This window comes from Syzygium oleosum, unplaced genomic scaffold, assembly GCF_021117445.2.
Source record: "Syzygium oleosum isolate NSW1041296 unplaced genomic scaffold, Sole_v2.1 Sole_v2.22, whole genome shotgun sequence".
Classification (NCBI taxonomy): domain Eukaryota; kingdom Viridiplantae; phylum Streptophyta; class Magnoliopsida; order Myrtales; family Myrtaceae; genus Syzygium; species Syzygium oleosum.
This window is the reverse complement of record NW_026607506.1, coordinates 1,164,640-1,184,382: the sequence shown is the minus strand read 5'-3', so window position 1 is coordinate 1,184,382 and position 19,743 is coordinate 1,164,640. Positions and strand designations below refer to the sequence as shown.

Genomic DNA, 19,743 nt, shown 5'->3' with positions numbered 1-19,743 from the left:
TACGAACTTATTTTTTCTAGGGTAAATGACACAAATGATTCCCGAACTTTGACCTAATGTGTAATGTGATCTCTAAACTTTAAATTTGTTCAATAGGGTCTCTGAATTTTAGTCTAATGTGCAATGTCGTCTTTGAACTTTTAAATTGTTCAACGTGGTCCTTGAATGTTTGGTTCAGTTCATGGACTAAATTGAAGATATACCAAAAATCTAGGGACTACATTGAACAGATTAAAAATACATAGACCATATTACACATTAGATTAAAGTTCAGAGACCACATTGAATAAATTTAAAGTTCATGGACCATATCACACATTGAGTCAAAATTCATGGATCATTTGTGTCATTATTCCTTTTTTCAAATTTCAAAGAAAAAAGACAAAGCGGGTAAAACTAAGGAAAAAACTACCCAATTTCCATTAAGAGAATGCACTCAGATAAACTTACCCAACCGTTTTTATAGTACAATAATCAACCACATTCTTTCTTTCTCGAAGATTCACTTATACAGTAGCATTTGCATAGCGACAAACAAAGAAAATAATGTCGAATTTTTTTATAATTGCCCCGTGCAAATGGATTCATGCAATCTCTTGTCAGCTCATAATGTTGCCCGATGGATAAAAATTCAATTGCGCATCGCGACCAAGGAAAAGCAGTATTAATTAAGTTAAACTACAGCTTCGGTAAATAAAAATTTTGGAAACGTCGTACACCTTCGTACCACATATTTATCGGAATTGTATTTACACTTTTTAATTCTCATTTCTCGGTTAGATGAACGGAAAGGAAACCCCCCCGCTTCAATGGAACGCCGCACCCGTCTCTTCGCTCTCGGCCATGGCTGAGCTCATGTACTCCTTCACCTCCTTCGCAATCACGTCCCTCATGGCGTCCCAGAACTGGCCCTCCGGCAACGGCAGCCCCTCCCTCCTCCGCCCCTCCTCCTCCGCCGCCGCGGCCGCCGCGTCCCCGGCTCCCCCCGGCGGCCCCAGGGTCAACGCCGTCAAAGGGTCCTCGTCGTCGCCGTTGCCCGCGCAGCACCAGCCGGCGGGGCCGGAGCTGCCGCCGCCAGCGCCGCCGCCGCCGCCCGAGTGGCGCTCCGGCTGCCGTTCCCGGAGCCGCCGCTTGAGGGTGGAGTTCCAGTGGTTCTTGACCGCGTTGTCGGTCCTCCCGGGGAGCATGCGGGCGATGGTGGCCCATCGGTTCCCGTAGCGGGCGTGGGCGGCGAGGATGGCCTCGTCCTCGGCGGGGGAGAAGGGCCGGTGCTCGACGGCGGGGCTGAGCTGGTTGCACCAGCGGAGGCGGCAGGACTTGCCGGAGCGGCCCTGGATGTGGCGGCTGATGAGGGACCAGTTCCGGGGGCCGTACCGGCCCACGAGGCGGGTCAGGACCTGGTCCTCCTCGGCGCTCCACGGGCCCTTGATCCGGTCCGGCCTGGCGGCGGCGGCGGCGTTGTTGGACAGGGAAGAGTCCGAGTCGGAGGAGGAGCAGGTGGAGGACGACCCCGCATTGAAACCTTCCATTCGTGCACCCAAGAGGAGGAGGAAGAAGAAGAAGAAGAAGAAGAAGAAGAAGAAGAGTGTTGGGCGGTGTGTTCTTCGCAAGTTGGAGCGGCGAGATGGTGCTTATATGTACACACACAGGCACCGCAGGGCTAGAGAGAGAGAGAGAGAGAGAGAGAGAGAGGGAGGTTCATGAACTTGGAACATGTAAAGGAGAGGTTTTTATAACTGGAAGAGAGAGAGAGAGAGAGAGGTTACTTCCAGGAAAGTGGCTTTTTGCAGAGTTCGGTAGGGTTATCGGGTTAAGGGGGGGAAGATGATGAGATGGATGGATGGATGGGGGACTTCAAATTACAATTAATGTTAAACCAGATTGCAATGTCGTTTTAGGATTCTGGTTTCCAATCTGCGGAGACCGAGCAATGATATCGGTCCTACTTCGAATTTGGAACGAAAGGACGAGGTGATATTTTGCTGGGTTTTTGGGACATGAACTTCGTTACGGATCGCGTTATGCAAAGGAATATGACAAAATCTCAGCACGAACTTTAAAAATTGTCTATTGCAATGTTTAGGGTAGGAGTTACGATACAATGTATGTGACGTGGCGTTTATATGCTGACAGTTACGTGCCTCGCAAAGCCATAGAGTTCCCTAGCTAAGTGAGGAAAAAAAAAACTGGGGGCAAAATCCACACCACCACATTTGCCCACCAAAAGGTCCCTCGTTTCCAATCGAGCCACGGTTCTAATTAGCCAGTCCTAAGGAAAACCCCCGGATTTTGGAAGATTTACTAGAACCGTCCGACAAGACAAGCATAGGGGGTACTTTTGTAATCATCGTAAGCAACGGATCTCCGTCCGTCGAGACCACCTCAATCTTGTCGCGACTGCAATACAAAATTTAAAACGACGACTCCCCTCGTGGCTATGCGGTGCTAAGAAAATGGACCGTCTCCACAAGGTACACAATAATTTCCGTAGGGGGGGGGGACGGACTTACATGTTGTTCCGATTAAAGCAAAAAATATCCGTCTCGAGAGAGAGAGAGAGAGAGAGAGAGAGAGCGGTGGGTGGGGGGGTCCAATGCAATGAAATCATTCTCGTACCGGGCACGGTACAGCAGCACCAACGTTGGTCGCTGGAGCGTTTAAAACATGACAGGGGAGGCGAGCGAGCGAGGGAGGGGCGGCGGCCGCAGCAGCTGTTCAGCACAGGCGGAAAACGTTCTCCTCTTCCGCCTCTTGGGCAACGGCGGTGGGAGGAGGAGGGGGGGACCGGGGGTGGGGCCCCCGGGGGACTTCTGCCTCGTTTTGAATTCTCCACCCCGCTTTCCCTTTCCTAGCCCTCGTTTTTGCACCCGGTCGCACAGCTGGCTGGGGAAGTCCAAATCCGTTTGATCTCTTTTCTAAGCGCTCGCTCTGAACCAGAATCAACGGCCACCAATCGGACTGCGGAAGGGGAAGAGAGAGAGAGAGAGAGAGAGACGCCCTCTAAATTATAGTAATAAAATCTGAGCTTTGGAGATGACTTCGGCGGCTTCCCACGTAGGTTGGGCCCCACACACCAGCCTGGAGGAATCTCACGTGCCTCGATGCCAGATTTCAGTTTTTTCCCAACATTACCAACACACACACACACACACACACGAAGAAAAAAAAAATCGATTCCTTTTGTGGTTAAAAAAATTACAATGTAAAGGTATACTTGATTATTTTTTAATTACCGGAGGTTTCTATGCATCTTCTTCCACTGATTAGGTGTCTAGAGGAATTCTTACCATTAATCGCCTTCTCTCGTAATTCCTGATAAAATATACTCGATCATCATACCGTACACGCTTTAAAGACTTTGGAAATATAACGGATATATGTTTAATATAGCATTTTGCGTGGACAAATAAGCGCGAAAGAGATAACACTAGTTCTGATATCATGTTAGAAAGTCCAATCCAAAAGCTTGAGCTGTTAGATGGAGAGAGACCAAGTGAATATAAAGAGCATTTAGAACAACGCGGGATAATACCTCAACGATTATTTTGTCTTACTACTTTTCATTCTCTTCATTTTGACATTTCAGATTTGTATGTCCATCGATGTTATGTGAGACCAAAATCATCAAGATGTTGTTTCTTATCGAAAATCACAAACAAGTATTTCTCTCTTCCGATGCGATCACACAAGCACGTGGCGAATCAAAACTAGACTTTGAGCAAGGATAAACATGAAAATAGATCTATAATCGTGTTTTGGCAAGAGATAACAAAGCTCGCTTATCCCCGTATCCTTTTTTTTAATTTGTTCAATGTCGTGCATGTATTTCTCTTTACCGATGCGATCCCTAAATTACACGTTTTTTGTTCTATTCAAATCGATCCTTCCGTGAACATAAAATGAAAATGCCGACGTGGACAGCCTCATAAGCGCCATGTCGGTCAAGATCGGATAAATTGTACGAATTGGGTTACACATCAAATCTCGAGAGATAGAGAAAAGTAGGGGATTATCCACACCTAGCCAATCAAAGTCCTTGATCAAACAAAAATCCAGCTATCGTCATTATCATCATCATCTATCAAACCATGGAAATAGAGAGTAATTACACACCAAAGAATCCCAACTAGAAAAGCCAAGTCGCTCCTCCCTCTCCCGCTCCCCTCCGCCCAATCTTGAACAGGGGAAGGACGGTCATGATGACATCTCAGCCGGCCACGTGGCCACCATTTAATGTGCTTTGGCGTTTTGCGATGGACTCGTGATCGTGAAGTTAAAGCCCTTTGAGCTGCACGAGCGGTTGGGTAGTTGACGCCCTCCAGCTGTCACTTTTTTTGCGCCCCGCACCAAATCCGACGCCACCGACTAACGTTGGTTCATTGGATTTATGTTACCATGATTTAATACTAATCATGCACGGCCTAACGACATTATTGTCAGTTCATTGGATAGCAGCCCCGGAAATCTTTGCGTGGATAACGATATCCCGAAATTGCAATTAAGACCCTCTTTAAGGCTCAATGAACGCGCTTTAGAAATTTGGAATCTTATAAACGAAAAATCTGCTTTATTCTTTTAAAAGGGACTGTCTGTTAGTATTCAGAAATTTCGAATCCACGAAGTGACGAGTGGAGAGCATATCCGAGCCAAACTCGTCTTACCATGCTAATAATGTCATCCTTGATTTCCCAGTAAACGTATACTATAGGCTCTAGATGCTAGGCAGTTTCACGTGTGGTTTAGTCGATAGGCACCTTTGGCCCTTTGACTTTTGACTTTTGACTTTTGATTGGAACCAGGGAGGCGGACGGAGACAATCCGTCTGCATGAGCCGTTCGGTTCAGTTGGGGCCCGGCACTGTCCCCTGTCAACCCACTTGCCGGTCGGACCGGGCCCCACGGGACGTACGGCCACCCCCCAAAACCGCGTGAGCCGTTGTCCTTTGTGCGTGCGCAGTGGTCAACAATTGGTTATGGGGGTTGTTGGGTCCTCTTGTTGTCTTGTGGCCAGTCTTCCGCACCACGGCCCCCCCTCTCCTTTGTTCTCTTTCTTATAAACCCCTGAACGATACAAAATTTGGGGGGAAAAAAAGTCATACCTATGTGGTTAAACCGTTTCGAACACGTCGGCCGGAACGAGCATCGACTAATTTCGGGTCGGGGCGACCTGAAGATTGAGAGGCGCGAATGGGATGGCTCGAGGATGAGGCTAAGGTACTCATGATATGTTGTGCTTCGAGCTAATTAACTGTTAAATTCGGTTAAAAGAATGTATCGTCGAATCTCATCCTCTTTAGTTACGTGTATTAGCGGTTGCCATTAGGTTAGCTTCTAACCATTGATGGCTAACCCGATGGTGTTTCGTTCGATCTAAGCCGTAGATAAGCACAAAACACTTTCAAGAATTTTTGGTTTTTCAAATAATAAATCTTGGGCATTCTTACGAGGGTTTATTCCTTACAAGCATCCCAAATTGGAGTACGAGCACTAGCACTTCGAATCTTCTTCTTGTGGGTTCTTTTTCTTGCTGGACCATGCAACAAAATTGTGATACCTTCGATCGTAGAGATCGACAAGACGGAGCCCGAGTTCAAGCTCGTCAACATATTTAATTGGACTCACTTTTACTCAAAAGCTTAAATCTATAAGTTATGGTAATGCATTTTAATAATCTTCCCTTCACGTATGAATTCAGTGTTAGGTCCACTCCTCCATAATTCAAATATCCTTCTATATTAACATGTCTCAACTAGAATCTCCACTTTATTGCAAATGCTTCTCCAAACCAAGCCATGAAGGATGCTATCGGAACTGCGTTGCTACACTATACTGCCCACCTTCACTCATGTTTCTTTTGCTAGACAGAACCACAAAGGCTGCACAGAAATTGCAAATAATTTTCCAAACCAAACCGTGAAGGTTGCCATCGGAACTGCGTTGCTACACTATACCGCCCACCTTTGGAAAAATTACCAAAATAGTCCTAAACCTATTGCAATTGTGTCAATTCAGTCCTAAACCTTTTTGTAATTTGTGCCAATTTAGTTCATTCGCCCAATTTTGGCCGGCTGGCGCTGACATGGATGCCGGCCGGCGTCGGCCCTCCGACTGACGCTAAAGTGGCATTTTTTTAATATATTGTTTTCGGATTTTTTTTAAATTTATTTTCCTTTTCTTTTTCCCCTAGCCGGTTCGGCGACCGGCCAAGGGCCAGGGCTGCGCGACACTTGTCGCCGGCCACTGGTGAGGCTCACCCTTGTCGGCACTGGCGAGGACGAGCCTCGACCTTGCTGTCGCGGGCTAGCAGCGGCTATGGCGAGGTCGTATGGCCTCGCCCAGATCTGTGGCAAGGCCGAGCGGCCTCGCCATGGCTGACCTCACCCACGACGGCGAGGTCGAGCAACGGCCATGGCAAGGCCGCTTGGCCTCCCCTAGGTTTGGGGGACGCTGAGCGGTCTCGCCATGGCTACTCGACCTCGCCATCGCCACAGATCTGGGCGACGGTGAGGCGAGCAGCGGCCATGGCGAGGTCGCTCGGCCTCCCCCAGATCTGGGCGAGGTCAAGCGGCCTCGCCATGGCTACTCGACCTCGCCGTTGCCACAGATCTGGGTGGCGGTGAGGCAAGCAGTGGCCATGGCGAGGCCGCTTAGCCGACCTCACCCTCGCCAGGCGAGGGCGGGCCTCACTAGTGGTTGGTGACTAGTGTTGCCAGCCCTAGCCCCTGGCTAGTCGCCGGATCGGCCAGGGGAAGAAGAAAAGGAAAAAAAATAAAAAAATTCGAAAAAAATATATTAAAAAAATACCATGTCAGCATTGGCCGGCCAAAATTGGCCGGATGGACTGAATTGGCACAAATACAAAAATATTTAGGAATGAATTGACAAAAAAAAGTTTATAATTGAATTGGTATAATTACAATAGGTTTATGACTGTTTTGGTAATTTTCCTCCCACCTTCACTCAGGTTTCTTCTGCTATAGACCGAACCATGAAGGTTTACGCATTTTACCAAGGCTTATGACACTTCGCTGTAAATTGGAGCAAAACTTTGTGAAGATCCCAAACGTTGTGAAATTTTTAATATTTAAGTTTTCAAATATCTTACAACGTTTTATAAGAGTCACAACATCAACTCTCAAGACATTGTAAAATGTCATAAACATCTAACCTTTGTTATCTTTTGTGATGTTCTACATGCACCTAAGATAAATTTTTAAGTCAATTATCTTGTGTTCTCTTCACCAGGCACAAGAAATACTTTTGATGTTTTCATTTAAATTGTTTAAAAGCACTTATACTGTGCTTCATTTGAAATTTTAGTAATTTTTTTAGTGCTGTTCCGATAGTTTGCTAAAACAAATTCTTTGCTAATGTAATATGTCCAAGATAGTTTAAAGTTATCGACATGTGTTGACTTCAAAATTCTTTAACTGTCAAGTGTCAACTAGAGCAAGTTAATGAAGAATCTAGAATGATTAGTTCTTTCACCTACATTTGTTCTGGTTACTTGCCCGCGGGCTTTCTTTATCTCGTTTCATTCTTTATTTTGTTTGAACAATGTCACGTTCCATGTCCAAAAAAGTCTGTCGTGCTCGATCATTCCGTGTTTGTTGTCGCTATAGAAACTTTTTTTTTAACATAATGAGAAAGGCGGGAGTGGACGACCGGCGTTGGCGACCTTCTCTAGGCGTCTAGAGTTTCGTATCCGTAATCGAAACGTCTGGTTTGATTTATAGCTACCGTTCATTTTGAGTGAACCCAACACTGTAGCACCGCCGACGCAAGCCGTAATCACGATCATAGAACGATTAGTCTGAACAATAATAACTCTTACAGGAAATTGATTAGGAAGTTACTAAATCCCAGGCTATCGACGACTCAAACCGATGGTCGCGAAGAAATATGGGCTAGGCGTGCTGCATGATCGAGCATGACCTAGAATTTAGGCCCAAACTCATAATGCATGGCATTTGCGTGGAGGGAGTGGCTTTTTTACTCATTGTGGTCGGCAAAGAACCTTACGCTATTGCCTAACTAGACACTTGGAAAAATGGAATACTGTGAGGATTAGGTGTATAATACCGGTTCGATTGTTCACCCCACAAGATGCAAGCAATTCCACATCTGATCCACTTACTCGGACTCCGGCTCGTGTTCTACCTGGTCTGTGACATCAGTAGCATATTTCATGAGCTTGGAGTTTACCTACCTAATAAGGGCTCTCTCGTCATGAAAGACACCCATGTCGATGCACGCTAAGTCCAAATGATCCGCGGATATACTCTCACAGCCAATGAGTTGCATGCGGTCAAATAGATTATGCATCTAGATCAATGTATGCGATGGACCCTTTCAGATTTGGATCCTAACTTGTTTACATGGACAACAATTTTTTGGATGCTTCTCTCCCCCATCAAAGATGAAAATCAGTTCCCTCTATATAATAGATATTACATGCTGTAATGTCATCCCCAAAAGCATCCTTTTTTCTTTTGTTTCTTTTACTTTACCCTTTGTTGGATAATTCAAGTTTGATGAACCTTAAAGTTATCTACAAGAGTAATATTATATCAATAAAACATCGTATTACGTGATACGATTGGTAAAATCATAAGTTAATAATTGCTATGATTTTATTAAATGAGTACCATTATGTACCACAAATATAATTTTACATTATATTATTTACAATATTACATTGTTGTGCGTACTACAAAATCGACATAAATGAATGTTATGTATCAGAATTCCATCTAAGATATTGTATAATATATAAATTAAATTAGCACAACTAAGCATTTCGCCTAGCTAGTCGGTGAAAGATAACTTATTTGTAATAGTGGAATTATATTGTAAATAAATACTTGATATTGTAACCAATATATGATCACTATACAATATGAACTCTACTATAACATAACTAGTTATGTTTTATATAATTATACAATAGTCACGGCATAATGAGTAACATAGTTACTAAATAGTTAATATATCAGAGAGCAAGAACGTTTTTAACATTATATCTCCATCGGTTTGCTATTGTAGTGATGAACCAAACAGAGACTAGTAGCAATCCCATCACGTAAAACAGACAATGCAACATCGGCTTCAAATCTTGTTTCGTCAGAGGCGAAATTGCCATTTCGTGGCCATCTTAGAGACAACGTGGTAACATTAAACTGTTTAGCCCAAGACATTGAGCTGGGCCTGGTGTCCGGACCTCTCCTGGAGCAATATACAAGGCTAAATCACTTGCCCTCGTGCATTCTCTAAGTTGTATAAGGAGATAATTATACAAATGGTTCATGAACTTTGATATAATATGTAATGTCGTTCTTGAAATTTTGTTCAATTTGGTCCTAAATTTTTGGTTTATGTTCAATTTAGTAATATTTATATATAGTTTAGGGACTAAATTGAATAAATTAAAAGTTTAAGGACCACATTACACATTTGCCGAAAGTTCAAGGATCATGTGTGTTATTTTTCCTTGTATCTGGATTGAAAGTCGTCACAACTCATCCAAAATTCCTTCTTTCAAGTGAATAACCCGTACGTTACAAGATTGTTCAACCCAAGAAAAAGGAAGAAGAAGAAGAAGAAGATGAGAGCGATGAGTCATCAGCTAGTATGTTACAAGAGTAACAAGTATTGTCCACGCACGATATTACTGGCCTAGCGAACCCTGACTAAGAAAATACTGAGCTCCGGCCCTTGTGCCCCGTCCGGGTTGATCATGTACAAGGCCTCCGAGTCCTTCGACCCGACCACCCTCTCGAACCTCGCCCGCAGGTATGTCAGCTCTCCCTCCAGCCCCTCCTTCTCGCACGGCGGCGACGGGAGCACGCCAGCGCCCATTGACACCCCTCTCAGTAGCTGCATCACGTGCACATCGTCGTCGCTCATCTGCTTCCTCCGGATGGAGTAGCCCGTCTTCCTCCCGTTGCAGTACACGGCCCACACGAACTCCTCCATCACCTTCTTCTTATGCGTCCTCGTCTCGCTCTCCAGCGCGATCCTCACGATCTCGCTCGCCATCTCCTTGTGGAAGGCGCTGGTCAGCATGGGAAGCTCCAAGACAAAGATGGGCATGCAGTGAGGGTCCTCCTGGATCGCCAGGACTATCCGGCCCTTCCGGTACCCGAAGATTGTCACCGTCGTCGCGCCGTCCTTGAGGAGCGGCTTCCGGGGCCGCCCTAGGAGTGCGACCATCTTGCACCCCGTGGTCAGCATGGGGAGGAGCTTGAAGAGGCGGAAGACGCCGCCGGTCGATGAGGAGGATGATGACTTGGGCCGCTTCTCGCCGGGGCCTGTGCGTGTCGCGTGCCGGAGTAGGGACAGTATGGAGGGGGGGTTGTCCATTTGGAGGTATGGACTAGAGTGAACCGGCGGCATGGTGTCGGAGATCAATTTAATGTGGTATATCGAGGCAACACAGAGTATAAGAATGTGATCTTTGAAGCCGAAGGGTGCGACTGATTGATTATGCAAAGGAGCACAGAAGATAAATATAGAGAAAGGGTAAAAGAAGTTGGGGGAGTCGGCTGGTCATTTGGCTTCGGATTGCCCTTTGGGAATCTTTTTTGTAGTGGGGAAGAGAGAGGACTCGATGCTCAATACTCTTTCAAGTTGGTTGAAAGAGAGAGAGAGAGAGAGAGAGAGAGGAGAGGAAAAACAATGGGGACTCAAAAGCATGATGTGACCAAGTTTAAAGTGATGAAAAGGAAGGAGGAGGGGTTTGTATGTGATAAAGAGATAAGAGGAGGCGGACCACATGTGGGGAAGCTTGATAAAAGAAAAACTCAAAAATCGTACGAATAATGTCAGATATATAAAAATCTATTTACTAAACTGACCTAGGGAAACAATGATTTATTAAAGGATTAAGTGCACCGAAACTTTTAAAAAGTGCAAGTCATAAAATTTATTACGAAAGTGCAATTGAGTCCTAAAATTTTTAACATCGGCAATTAACAGAAGAACTTGATTGGACCAATTTGACAAGTTTTTTTTTTCTTTTTTTTTTCCTTTCCCAGAATTGGTTGGCCGGCGACTAGGCGAGGGTGCGGGGGCCCTTGCCTGGATCTAGGCGAGGGCCTGACGCCCTCGCCAGTGGCCGACAAGGGCGCAGTGGGCCTCGCCTAGACCAGCTTGTGGCCAACGATGGTCCACCGGCGACCTCGCCGGCCAACCAGTTCTGGGAAAAGAAAAAAAAAAGGGAAAAATATTTAAAAAATCTGAAAAAATTATTAAAAAATTATAAATTTTGTCCACATCAACGCTGGCGGTGCCATGTAGGACTGCCGGCGTCCACGTTAGCGATTTTCAGCCTAAATTGGCCGGATGGACTGAATTGGTACCAATATGAAAATGTTTCGGATTAAATTAGTCCAATTGAAAGGTTTAGGACTAAATTGGTATCAATATAATAGGTTTATAACTTTTTTGGTACTTTTCCCCTTTCTGAAAGTTTTAGCGTTCAATTACACTTTCGTGATAAGTTTTATGACTTTTAATATACTTATCTCGTTATTAAATATGACGTGATAGATTTTTATTTCAATGTCAAATATGACCGTCTTAAATTGGGGCCAATAATTTATCGATCTTTTTATATCGAAAATTGCAGGGGACAAAAAAGAAATTGTCAAAAAGAGAAGGTGCAGGTGTGGCGATGTGGCTTCACCATGTGCCTCTCTGATCACTACAATTGGATCATCAACATCATCCTTCTCTGCTTTATGCCTTTTCAGTCTACATCATCCCGAACTCCCCCTAATTATTGAATTCATTGCGGCTTCTCTTTCTTTTTCTCCAGCTGTTTTCTCTTCGCTGTCCTTGCTAAGTTGCCTACTTGTTTGCTGGGTTTGGCCCCTACTTAACTTTGAAAAAGCCTGGTTATCCATGATGCTGATTGTGTGTTATTCAGCTACAAATCATCCTTATTGAGGCACATTTCTTCTTCCTATTGCTGATCTAGTATGATCAGAAGAATAATAGTGATCTATAAGATCCTTATGAATATTTTCTTTCCGAAGTAAATTTTGTGCATTCATTTTTGGTCCCCCAAAGAAATTGTGCATCTTTTGGCATATATGTCCCAGCAAAAAACAGGTACAGTGCCAATAAGAAGGGTCCCCTTTGGTATGACTATGACTAATTTGAAAGAAGCACATTAGTGTCGGCATCATACTTCTGGTCCAGGTGCATTGTCATCCATGAATTCCTGTGATGCAAGAAAGTTTTATTTTTTGATCGGGGTGATGCAAGAAAGTTCATTGTGGGGTTTTGTGGGGTTTTCAATTTGAAAAAAAACCTAAGCCATCTTGAGAAGTTTGAGACTGGAGATGGCATGCAAAGTATGCAACAACTGCAATAATTGTGACAATTATAGACCAACTCACATAACTTAACAAGTTTGTTCCGTGATCGTTGAGCGAAAGTTGTTTTTATTTTAGGGACGCGTACTCTTGTCCGTCTATAGATTTAGACACATCAGAACAATGCAAGGCAAAGATATTAAGAGGGGCCAAAGATTTCATGTGTGTTGCATAAGTTGGACCCTGCATAGATTATTGGAATTCATATTAACAGCTGCTTAAAAGAGAAGCTATGATTTTGATTGAGGGCATAAAAATTCCAATTCAATGACATAAAGCAGTGGCAAAACATGTGTTCGGAAAGTGTATAAACAACTGATTAAGACCAATATGAAATGATGTACTCTAGAGCTTTGAAATAGTTGATTGAGCTGATGATGTGATAAGTTGTACTAGACCTCGCTTTTATTTAGGTTAAAAGTCATCGGACCATGACCCAGACCGATGAGGATGTGCTGATCGCTCATCACTTGTCAAATATGACCTTCTCCTTCTGCAAAAATCCTTATCAATTTGGCTCTGCAATCACTTCAACCTTTAAGCAAGAGTTTAATACAAGCAAAAAAGCAATCTTCGAATGATTCTCCAATCTAAAACGCGTTGTCGTTTGGCCTTCTAGTTATAGTGCCCATGATGGGGTAGTCTAGTCCACATGCAAGCATTTAGAGACACTTTGTTTGCCACACTTACTTGATCATCAGCATGAAATGAAAGCTGGTGATTTCAAGAAAAGCAAGGCCAAACTGAACAAGACGGCATGACCCACAAGCATATGAGTCGGTAATGTTTGTGCCTGTGGGCACCAGCTATTACCTTGACATGATCCGCAGAGTTTCGTTCTTGCAAGTTTAGAATAAAGCAGACATTGACAATTCTTCCAAGCAAGGAAGGGTCAGCATATACAGCCTTTCTTTAGTGATTCAAATGATTTAAACTTAACAAAGGTATAAGAAATCAAGTGTTTTGCTGCAATAAGTGGGGAAGCGTGTGTCTATATGTATGTTTATTCTGTTTTATTTCACATTATCTTGTATATGGGGCATGGCTAGCCTTTGAATAATATTCTCGCCATAATATAGCTTTCAGAAAATTATAGGGGGAGCGAAAAACCATGAATCACGTGTCTCTTTTTCGCAACATAATGCTAGTGGAGCCTGCCATGATGCGTGCTACTAAAGTCGTAGCCAGACGATGTAAGTATTTTGGAGAACTAGGATGAGTGGCGTTGTCTCTTGGCATTGTGGCAAGATGAGACATATCAAACGAGATTGCTTGACGTTGAGAAATGAAAAAAGGGTAAGAGGATTAGAGTTGAATCTACAAATAATATTTCAGTTGTAGCTATTAGTAATTGGATAGTGTTCATTATGTCTTGTTTGCCATCGATGATTTGTCATTAGACAAATGGTTATTAAGTACGAATTGTTCTTTACATGCTACACCAAATGAGAATTATTTTATTACTTATAAATGCAATGCAGTAAGGGCACAATCTTGAGTGCAATGTTGTTAGTATTAGCTATGTCAGAATAAAAATGCATGACGGTATCGAGAGAACATAACTAGTGTGATGCACAATATTCCAGAGTTAAAGAAGAACCAAATTTCCTTGACTGCCCTTGATTTAGCTAGGTGTCTATTACTTCATAAGGTAGAGCTTTAAGGTTATTTGAGGCGTCCTAATGATAAACAAAGGAATAAGCATAGTGACTTATATGAGTTCTAAGGGCATACGATGACATAATTCGCCGTTGACATGTCGGATACATTTGGTTGAGATTTGAATTGTGGCATATGCATTTGGGCACCTATGAGAGAAGCTTGAAGGTTCTGAGTGAGAGGAAACTATTGTGCGGTCACGTGGTTGGGGAACTAAATGTATGCAGGTGTTATTCACAAGGGCAAACAGTGAAAAAGTGCAGTCCAATACGACTGTTAGAGAAACCACAGAGATTACAAAGTTGATCTACTTGAATGATCGCAGACTATCATGATTTCAGTTAAGGGTAAAAAAAAGTCATAAACTTATTGTATAAATGCTAATTCAATCATAAACCTTTCAAATTAACCAATTTAATCCTAAACCTTTTAACGATTTGCCAATGTAGTCTTCACTGCCAAAATTGCTAACATGGACATCGGCTGTCCTACGTGACACAATCAGTGATGACGTGGACAACTTTTACAATCTTTTAAATAATTTTACCGAATATTTTTTCCTTTTTTATTTTCTTTCCTCTTTTTTTTTTTCCTGTAGCCAGTGAGGGCCGGCACGTTGGCCACAGTAGGGGCTCAATGAGGGCTTGTGGCCGCTCTCCTAGATTTGGTGAGGGTCGCGATGCCCTCACCAAATTTGGGCTAAGCGAGATGGCCTCACCCAGATCAAGCGGGGGCCGCGGTGCCCTCGCTTGGGGCTGGCAACCCTCACTTATGGCTGGTGACCTTTGCCGGCTACTGTTGGGGCCACGGACCAGCAGATGGAAATATAAAAAAAAAAAAGAAAAAGGAAAGAAAAGAAATGGGAAAAAAGAGAGAAAGAGAGAAAAAAAATAAATTCAAAAAAATTATTAAAAATTGTCAAAATTATCCACGTTAATATCGGTCGTGTCACGTAAGATGGGCAACGTCCATGTTAACGATTTCTAGTCAAAATTGACCATAATGACTACACTGACAAATCGTCAAAATGTTTAAAACTAAATTGGCCAAATTGAAAGATCTGTGATAGAATTAACATTTGCACAATAGGTTTATGGCTTTTTTGATATTTTTCCCCGAAGCGTGTCAGATTATTATTGTGTTCGATTACTTATTTTCTTAACATATGTCATTCGGCCAAATATGAAAATGTACTACATATTTTTGATGCTGCACTTTTCTTGAGTTTACTTCTGTTTTTAAGGTCTCCAATTATATAAGCACAAAGATTAGGGTTGGACATGATACTAATTTGACTGACCAACAGAGGAAACATTACCAAAAAATATCTAAACATGTTGCATTTGTATTAATTCAATCCTAAACGTTTCAATTTGACCAATTTAGTCCTAAACGTTTTTATGATTTACCAATTTAGTTCCAAACCTTTTAACGATTTGCTAATTTAATCATTCAAGCTAATTTTGGTAGAAAAATGTTAACGTGACGGTCTAGTCAGCGTCAACCGTCCTACGTAATACGGTCGGCGCTGACGTCGATAATTTTTGCAATTTTTTTCTTTTTTTCGTCTTCTTTTTATTTTTCTCCTTTTTCGCTCCACAGGCCATCGCTAGGCCTCGGGTGACGGTTGCCCTCGCCAGCCTTGAGTGTGGGTTGTCCTCACTCAATCCAATGAAGGCGAAGCCTCACCAGTTGAGGGCGGCTGTTGCCCGAGGCCGGTGAGGACGTCGAGGCCCTCGCCGATGGCTAGTGGAGGGAAAAAGGAAAAAAATAAAAAAGAAGAAAAAATTCAAATAGAATTTTGAAAAAAATGGCCCACGTCAACATCGGCCGTATCACGTAGTATGGCCTACGCTGAATAGATTGCCATGTCAATGATTTTTTACCCTAATTAGCTGGAATGACAAAATTGGCAAATCGTAAAAAGATTTAGGATTAAATTGGTATAGTTGAAAGGTTTAGGACAAAATCTGCAAATTTTCAAAATGTTTAGGACTAAATTGGCACAATTGATAGGTCTAGAACGAAATCGGCAAATCGTCAAGAGTTTTAAAACTAAATTGATCAAATTGGAAGGTTTAAGACTGAATTAGCACAAATGGAATAGGCTAAGGACTTTTTTGGTAATTTCCCGACCAATAGGCCATATCTTTATATGTTCTAGATTCAATCATTAACTTAGGTTTGAGTCTTTCATTAACAACGTTGGACAAAGTTTGTCCAACTTTCGTTGATTGGAACGCATGTTTTTCTCATCATGCAAAACCAAACAAAAAGGAGGTAGAAAGACATAATATGATGTTGGGACAGTAATCTAAAAGGGTTTCCCGATGGGATACATCTGATCGTTAATTCATGCTCTTGAAAAGCATAAGTTTTCTTTACGTTGATAATCGAAAAACAAGAAGAGATCGAGAATGGCCTAAGGCCCCATTTGGTTCAGTTTTCGGAAGGGGCTTTCAGCCTCAAAAGCCCCTTCCCAAAATGCTGAACCGTTTGGTTCAACTTTCGGCCTAACATTGACCAAATGCTAGTATTTGGAATGTTGAACCCAATTTTTTTGTCCCCAAACTACCCTCACTTATTTTGGCTTATTCCAGTTTTGCCCTCTTGATACTGTTCATCTTCTTTGTGAGGTGGCTAGCGAGGGAGGCCAGTGAGGGCGGTCGACACCAGATCGGGCCGGCGAGGTCGCACGACCCAGGCGATAGCCGCTTGAGGTCGCGCGACCGCTCATGCGCCGCCGGCCTGGGTCGCGCGAGGTCATCTGTTGCCTGGGTCGCTTGGCCTCGGGCGACGACCGCCGGCGGCAGATCTAGCTCGCCGGGGGTCGCCCGACCTCGGGCGACGGCCGACGGCGCCAGATCTAGCTCGCCGATGGCCGTAGGCCTTCGCTGGCTCCGATGAAGGGTAGGATAGGTTTTTTTTTTGTAATAAAAAAGATAATTCCCAAAGCCCTTTTGCAAAAAAAAATTTACCAAACACTACTTGGGCCAAAATAGCTTTACAAATGATTTTTTACCAAACGCCACTTACATTCCCCCAAGGGACTTTAACCTAAAGGTATTTGCATCTCAAATAGCATTTTGAAATTTGAACCAAACGGGCCCTAAGTGTACGTGAGCTTATCGGTGGAAGCCTGCCGAAGCAACGTAGAAAAGACCAATCTTTAGGAACCACAGAAGTCATCCATGCGTGATGTGCTGGATGTGGGGCTTGATTCACATCAACCATAGCATGCACCAGTCATGCCATCTTAAGGGTTTGCCCGGTGTGATTATTAAAGCGGAGAAGAGAGAAAGATATGACTGGGGTTATTGGCCAAAACCTACACAAGTATAGGTCTTCCATTATTGAAATTGGTGTGGTATGGTCTCGCTGTCTCCTCCCCGTGTGGGTCTCCTCCCAGATTTTTTCTATCAGGAAATGCATTGTGAGGTGGGGCGATCCCTTCGCCCTTAGGGCCAAAGTACCAAGACACAAGCATGACATGTTGCATTGTTCCTTGTACCAGAAGTTGCCCTCGGATTATCTTTGAATAGGAAAAGCAGCAATTAGGTGCAGCAGCTGTTCCTTTAAGGTTGTGTTTCTTGTTTGAACAGGGACGTGTGTCTGCTTTGGAGATGGTGTCTGATTACAAGTGATATGGCCAATGTTGTCTGCGGACAATTTCCAGTGGGGTCGTAAGCATGCATGTCCACTGCCTAATAATGCTTTTAGAATTGTCGATGAAAATCTCACGTTCTCCAAACTGGTTTTTCAAGAAAGTCTCCTTCCTTTCTTAATTTGCATTCTAATGTTGAACCTGATAGGAAGAGATCATCCCATGTTCATTGAAAGTCCGCAGGGACGGATCCAGAGTTCGTTTTTTCGAGGGCCGACACGCTACTAATTCGAGATGATGGAAATTACTGAGTATCGCAAATATGAAAAATAAGTCCAAAAGGTTCAATTATCAGTGTCGCATATAAGTCTGAAAAGTTAGTAAATCTAATGACCCGCGGGAGTTGGGTTGTTTATTTACTTTGTGCATGTATGTCAATCAACTCACTAAGCTGATAAAATAAATTTCTATGTTGACTTCACATATCTAACACTGATCAACAAATTTGATTATGAAGTTCAATATTTTCGGGGGTCAACAACGTTCAAATGATATTACATTAGTTGGATAATCAGAGCTAGAATTAGGCATACAGAGCTAGGGCCAGTCCTAAGTTTCGAACAGAGTCAGGTCACTCATAATTTGGAAGCCAGGCCAGGCTGAATCTAATTGCATCATTAGCTGTATATTTTCACCAGGAGTTATTTGGGATCCGACCTGTTCATGGTCGATTGACAATTTCTCATGATACATTAACATAGGTTCATCTTAATGGCTTGGTGTGCGTTTGTTTTAAGAAAAATTTTATGTTAAAAGAAATGGTATTTTACCTGAAATTTATTTTCAAGGAAAGTGATTGATTTTCCCTTATTTGGTTGTGAGCATGAAAATGAGAGGAAGTAGTTTTCCGCTATTTTGATTTTACTTCCGCAAATAGAATGGATTATGTAATGGTATTAAACTATATCAAGGAGATTATAGATTATAAAATGAAATATGAAGCTATGAATTTATAAGCCAATGAGTTATGGGTCAACTAGGATATATTAACTACTCCATGCCATATCAATATCCAATGTGAAACTTTTCTAACACAACTCACACGTGTATATGTCCAAGTCATTACGCACCCGCGACTATGCACAACAATCATCATCAACTACTGACTTGGAATTGCATCACCCATTCTCTTCTCGCCATACTTGTGTCACTAGACCAACTATCCATGGTTTCTTCTCGCCATACCAACCATGATGGCAATTTTGACCCGATAAAAGGGTCAAACATGGGATTTCTTTCTTAAGATATTTGCCAAGGGAGATCGCCAGGAGAGCACCCAAATCTAAACCTGTTAACATATTCAATTGAACCTACTTTTAGTCAAAAACTAAAGCCAATGAGTTATGGGCTAACTAGAATATATTAACTACTCTATATCATATCAATTATCCAATGCAAGACTTTTCTAACACAACTCATACATGTATCTTAACGGTCACTATAGCCATTTGTGAGTTCACTCACTCGGTCTTTGTACCTACAGTCCTCGTTGCTCTATATCCCCGTGTTGCTCTGTCTATATTTTCTATTTGGTTGAGATAGACGGCATGGCTGAGCTCATTGCTAGTGGCGGAGCTTGACACAGCATCGAGCTAAGATCGGTGGGCGACTCCAAGCCATGGATACTGGCGTTGAGCTAACCCCATTCTCTATTCTCGCTGTCGAGCCTAAGCCTTGAGTTTCCACCAGATTTGGCAACCGTGGCTCGTCCATGAACGTTGAGATCTCAGCCTGTGACCATAGACGAGCTGCCGAGAAGGGGCGACGGCTGCAAGTGCAAGAAAAGCAAAAGAGAAAACAGGAGGTCGAAGACAAAGAAGAGGGGATGGCGTGGAAGACGATGGGCAGAGATGGTGGCGGTTGGTTGCGCAGCTTGAGGAGTGACAATGCCCGGTCTTAGGTGCAGCGTCGATGACTTCACCGGCAGTAACGTCTTGTTTGGCTCGAGTCCCGTCCTAATGAATCAGGGTATATAACTCCACATACCATTTTCTTAAAACTGAGCTTATTACCCATGCCGCTGATAGAGGACAAGAAGCCA

The 19,743-nt window shown here is 43.2% G+C and overlaps 2 protein-coding genes across 2 annotated transcripts; both read right to left on the bottom strand.

Annotated features, from left to right (window-relative positions):
- Nucleotides 1–650: 650 nt before the first annotated feature.
- LOC115675728 (transcription factor MYB73-like) lies at nt 651–1,697 on the bottom strand. The gene has a single exon (XM_030598476.2). It carries the CDS (start codon nt 1,527–1,529, stop codon nt 807–809), a length of 723 nt encoding a protein of 240 aa, XP_030454336.2. The 5' UTR covers nt 1,530–1,697; the 3' UTR covers nt 651–806.
- Nucleotides 1,698–9,507: 7,810 nt separating this feature from the next.
- LOC115675731 (protein MIZU-KUSSEI 1) lies at nt 9,508–10,701 on the bottom strand. Its single transcript, XM_030598483.2, has one exon. The coding sequence runs from the start codon at nt 10,392–10,394 to the stop codon at nt 9,675–9,677; it is 720 nt and encodes a 239-aa protein (XP_030454343.1). The 5' UTR covers nt 10,395–10,701; the 3' UTR covers nt 9,508–9,674.
- Between the last annotated feature and the right edge of the window lie 9,042 nt (nt 10,702–19,743).

Coding starts and splice junctions, on each gene's coding strand:
- LOC115675728 (XM_030598476.2), bottom strand. CDS start 1,529: ATGGAAGGTTTCAATGCGGGGTCGTCCTCCACCTGCTCCTCCTCCGAC.
- LOC115675731 (XM_030598483.2), bottom strand. CDS start 10,394: ATGCCGCCGGTTCACTCTAGTCCATACCTCCAAATGGACAACCCCCCC.